Below are 5,566 nucleotides of genomic sequence, written 5' to 3' on the forward strand. Positions count from 1 at the left end.
TATGCATATATATGTATATATATATATTTATATATGTATATATATACATATATATATATATATATGTATATATATATATATTTATATATGTATATGCATATATATATATATATATATATATATATATATATATATACAGATAAAAGGAGGAGCAGGTTTGTATGCGGGTGGCTAATGAAAGTATATTACAAGGAAAACAGTGTATTCATTTTATATTTAAAAAACTACAATAAAAACATGCGTACACTTTGAAAGTGTAATAAAAACTGCATTGCGGGGATGCAGGCTGGCTTGGCGGGAAACATACACAACACCATGGTTCTCTTACAAAGTGGGCATATGGAAATGCAACCAATTAATACAATAATTCTAATAAATCAAAAATTCTCCACATAACACTGATGGTTACGTGTAATCCATTCCTTGCCTGCAGTGCCAAAAAAATCACATCGGAAAAACTGGCATAGATATACAAACAAGAATTAATCAACACAAATACAGTGTGAGAAGCGATCAAATATCTTGTGGTATTTAAGTTTATGTGAGGGACCAGAATCATGTAATTGACTGGAAAAATGCCAGTAAAATAACCTCCTGTAATTCCTTTACTGAAAGAAACATCATTGAATCAAGCCACATTAAACAAACTTTTGACCAAAATATCAATCCAAGCTTAGGTATGTACAGGCTTGATAATTTCATTTCAAAGAAAATTGTTAGATGTTATCCTGGCCGGACATTTGGTCCATCTGTGACCTGAGGACTGTGGATAATTTTCTCAGGCTTGTGTGATTCAGCTTTCCATGTTCCTTACAATATTTTTACTTATTACAGGTGAAAAATGTAATTACACATTTGTCAATCACGTGAAAACCACTGTTGGAGTAAAAAAGACTGGAGACGGGGAATCTATATATTTCGCTTGCAAACTGCAATCGAAATATATTCATATTATGTAAGCCAAATTATTAGGTTAGCCATTTTTGGATGTGACAAACGCATCATAAATTATGAGAGGGTAATTAAAACTTATGTGTACGAGTACTTGGATCCACTTTTTATTTAATAAAATGCTTTTTTTTTTTTTTTTTGCATGCTTTGCTTTTTTTTTCATTTTTCCAAGGAAAGGGGTTCATAGAAAGTTTTTCCGTATGTTATTTCGATAAGTCTTTACAAGATCTTATAACGCATTCATCGGGTGATATCCTGCCTAGGAGCTGTCCTTTCCCTCCACTGCGGTGGCATTCGACTTCGAATCAGAATTCTTATCCTCGGGCTCGTGGATACAGAACCATGGAAGAGTCTTCTGAAGAGCCTGCAAGGGTGACGAAGAAAGGGTTAGGAAGGCTATCACAACTTATCTTCGTCTACCGATGTTACTGTAACTGTTCGTCGTCAATCTTCAAAGAAATGCGTGAAACGAAAGAAAACGATAAGGCATAGAAAGAGGAAGAGAGAGAGAGAGAGAAGGGGGGGGGAGGAGGAAGGATACAGAGAAAGCTTACCAGTCTGAACTTGGGGTGGTTGATGGCGTAGATCATTGGGTTGTAGACAGCAGCACTCTTGGCCAGCAGAGCGGGAAGCATGGACACCAGAGGCGTGATGCTTGACTGGTCGAAGGCCAGACCCTATTGCAAATAGTTTTATACGAGATTACACTTATGCACATATTACTATGAATGTGCAAAGCTTTCAATAAACGACAAGAGACGATATCATATAAATGGCGTTACCTGAAGAGTGACTATAGCATAAGGTGTCCAGCAAATAATCCAGAGGGCGACATTAGTCATTGCAACCTTGGCGATGCGGACCTCAGCCGACTGAGCATTAGAGTCCTGTCACGTAACAAAGTTGATCGATCAGCTCATCATGTTACGATAACATCTTGCTATATCAATAAAGGCTAGGCCAGTCTATGGTATAATGGATAGATTTTAACGGAGACAGGGAGTGCAGACTCCAAAAATATGAAGATATTGTAACTGCGATTCGAAATAGCATACTTCTATAAGAGAATGCAAAGAACTGGAAAAGTGACGCTGAAGCAGCATCTTGAAAAAGAACTGATAACATTCTTTGAAGCCATTAACCCTTGATCGTTATTAATGCCTACGTCTAGGCGAGGTTAATGTACTATTACAGTAAATATTTACCCCGTTAATGTAGACTTCATCTACATTTAACAGAGAACAATCGAAACTCACTGCGTTGGATCGGAGGTTGGTCACATTCATCTTCTTGGCCTGTTCCCTCATGGCCTTCTCGTGGGCAAAGATGGCTTTAACGATGAAGACATAAGCCAAGACGATGATGAGAAGAGGAACGACGTAGTCGAACACAAAGATGCACAGACCATACGAGAGACGGTTGACGTCACGGGACAGGTAGTCATAAGAGCACGAGTCCAGGATACCTGTACGAAGAGAAACTCTTATTACGTTCGAGCTTTCAGTGAATGCAATGATAAACGTCTTCCTCACTTGATTTCTTTTTAACTCTTTGAAGACTATCTTATCTGAGTACTGATAAGTGAAAACTACATGGACTACTTATTTAGACGGACCGTGTCATTTATACTAAAGCCCTCCTCATGGCTATTTTGAATTTTAGAAAATGGTCTGAAAAAGGTGCTTTCCAAATATGTTCACTTGATATTATATAAGACTTGAAAGACTTGAAACGTTGCCAAAGTTTGCAATTATATCAATGTGAGCTTTTTTCCCTTAGGGATAACAGTCATGATTGGTTCTGAAATGTGGTCAAGTGAAAATGCTCCCCTTAGAATACGTCTGTTTTTTATGTTTGAGTAGATTGTGATTTCTGTAGTACAACCATCTATTTTGTTAGGTATTGAAATACATTATGACGGTTAATGGCAGGTTCTGAACATATTTTAGAAATCTCATTACAACATGGTACAAAAAATAGATGTGGTGGAAAAGTTTCACTGTTATTTCTTGCGGACATGAATAATTTGTTGCACTCACCTTCGGGAATGTAAGCTCCCCAGCCGAGGAATGGGGGGATGGACCAACCGATGGAGTAAGCCCAGCAAAAGAGGATGTAGAGGAAGACCCTTCCCTTGGTGAGGGGAGCAGAAGACACTCCATTCACAATGACGTTGTAACGGTCGAAGGAAACAAAGGCCAGAGTCCACAGAGAACACAGACCGAAGATGGCTCCTGAAGAAATAATTGAATAGTGTGAGTTATGAGAGGAAAATTTTTTAGTCTTTCAATTCTGACAAAAGAATACCAGTATGAGAAAATATCTAGATTGGTGTCAAACTATGTGAAGGTGCAACCGATTGCTTGCCCTCTCATATGTCGCTCCATCGCATTTCATAACAAATGAGGTCTGATGAACAGATGTATGTTTTATATGTATGTTAGTACCTATGCGCATGCGTATATCTTTGTTTATACATGTATTTAGGTGTGTGCAAAAATGGTAAACACTGGGACAAGATAATACTGTTCTTTGTCTTCCACATATTTTGATGAAGAACTCACCTAGACATGCGTACACCTCACAGAAGAACGCAGAGAACATCCATACTCCGCCATTGAAACAGTTGTAAACGTAAGGTGGGTACTGAGTGATTTGCATGCAGAAGTCACTGAAGGCCAGGTTGAAGACGAGCATGTTGGCGGGAGTCCTCAGATTCTTGTTTTTCATGACTAAATACATCACCAAACCGTTTCCTGAGAGCGAAAGAGTAACGCACATTTCAAACACTTCTCATACCGAAAGAAACCATGACAGTATGTGAATCTGTTTAGATAAAAAAGAATCACATAACAGAAATTGCTCTGATTTGGTACTCACCTGAGCAGGAACATATGAAGAGAAACACAAAGATCACGCCGAGGAGGTAGTGCCACATGGGATTGACTGGAGGATAGTTGCTCCAGTGATCGTGGATCAGGTGTCGTATCGTGTCCGGCACGATGTCCACCACGGTGACCCCCTCGGGGTATCCAAACGAGAAGTCATTGGCCCCATAAGCCATGGCACGTGGGCCGGTGCCGTTGATAAGAGTAGCGGAAGGATTCATCCTTATGATATCTGAAACAAAGGTTCAACTCAGAAAACATTTAAGAAATACATCATTAACTACAACCCACATAAAACAAAGCAATATGAACAATCGTGGAGGCAAACAGACTACGTATACGCAATACATAGCTTATGGTCAATAAAACACACATACTGCATCGAGAAACACTCAACAATACTCATACATATCAGTGTCATGAACATTACTACAACGCGATATATACAACTAATACATCGGCCCAAGCAGATCCGCATGACCAAACATATCCACAATATTCACAGACACTTCTAGATAATATAGAGACAAACGAAATCCAAGGTAGTCAATCACCACGTACCAATCAGAAGGTCCAGCTAAACACAACAGATAGAGTACATTTAAGTAGGTTTGGCTGTGGTTATTGGTCATCACAGAACATTCAGAAATACCAGCCCAAGTTAGGCAGTAGAAAAGACAACACACATTCACACTATTGGGACGCCTCACACAGATCCACACACACATTCAAAGAATTCTCAGCACTGGCTGCACACACACAAGAACACAGAATGTTTGGACTGTGAGATCTCTGCTCGAAGACAATGAGGACGATCGGTTTCCGTTGTTATAATTTGGTGACACCGTGAGCAGACAAACAACACAGAAGATACAGATCCAGTAGAAGAAAAGCAAAGTAGAAAACTATTCTTGCCATGGGGGGGCTTACATTTCCCGGGGGGACAATACCTTAACCTTTTGCCCTGACGGCCGTACCAGGACACAGCAAATGGTAACCAACTTAGTTCCAGAACGAGATGTAAGTCTACAGGGGCACACAAGCAAGCGTTGTCCAAAACCTCGACCATGAAACTTGTTTAAGGAAATACCTTTGTCGTTTTGTTCGAATGAGACTCTAAAGTTGAAATGGTCTTCACGGTTCGAGATCTGCTTCGGAGTGTCCTAGAAAGCCACCAGAGTTTGTAGCTTATATAGTCACTCAACCATTATTGGATCATCCTCTGTCGTAAAAGGATTTACAGTATATCCAGTGGCTGCAGAAGGCTCATCGTCGTAGGGATTCCGTTTTAGAAAAAATGTGTATATATGATAGATTAACACTTCTGTTATTTTCTTCATGTATATTGAGACAAAAAATATAACTACAAAGGAACACGCAAACACACACACACACACACACACACACATACGCACACAAATGTGTGTGCTTGCACTTTGTTTACTTGCCTATTACTTTCAATGACAATGTTGCTCCAAATGAGGGCGATGTGTTAATGATGAAAAGTTTCAATGGATGCCACTTTATGTGGGCACGGAATCATATTCAGATTTTGTTGTATAAGTGGTATTGATTTTGCTGGTTTGTCCGAAACTCGCCAACGGAATGCTGGTTTCATCGTCCTCCAATACTGCAGGTAAAACTCAATTTGGGCCTTTTAGCTGCTAGTTCATCAAGGTTTGTGGATTTGATTTTATATTTTTTCAGAGGTTCACTGAATTGATACT

General features: G+C 39.3%; 1 protein-coding gene across 1 annotated transcript; it reads right to left on the reverse strand.

Annotated features, from left to right (window-relative positions):
- Positions 1-1,108: 1,108 nt before the first annotated feature.
- Positions 1,109-4,060, reverse strand: LOC143018802 (compound eye opsin BCRH1-like). The gene is made up of 7 exons (XM_076174380.1): positions 3,832-4,060; positions 3,516-3,707; positions 2,991-3,185; positions 2,208-2,416; positions 1,734-1,838; positions 1,506-1,628; positions 1,109-1,315 (listed from the first exon to the last, which is right to left on the reverse strand). The coding sequence occupies exons 1-7, from the start codon at positions 4,058-4,060 to the stop codon at positions 1,211-1,213; spliced, it is 1,158 nt and encodes a 385-aa protein (XP_076030495.1). The 3' UTR covers positions 1,109-1,210.
- Between the last annotated feature and the right edge of the window lie 1,506 nt (positions 4,061-5,566).

Source organism: Oratosquilla oratoria, chromosome 35 (assembly GCF_046742065.1).
Source record: "Oratosquilla oratoria isolate Oo_2021 chromosome 35, ASM4674206v1, whole genome shotgun sequence".
Classification (NCBI taxonomy): Eukaryota; Metazoa; Arthropoda; class Malacostraca; order Stomatopoda; family Squillidae; genus Oratosquilla; species Oratosquilla oratoria.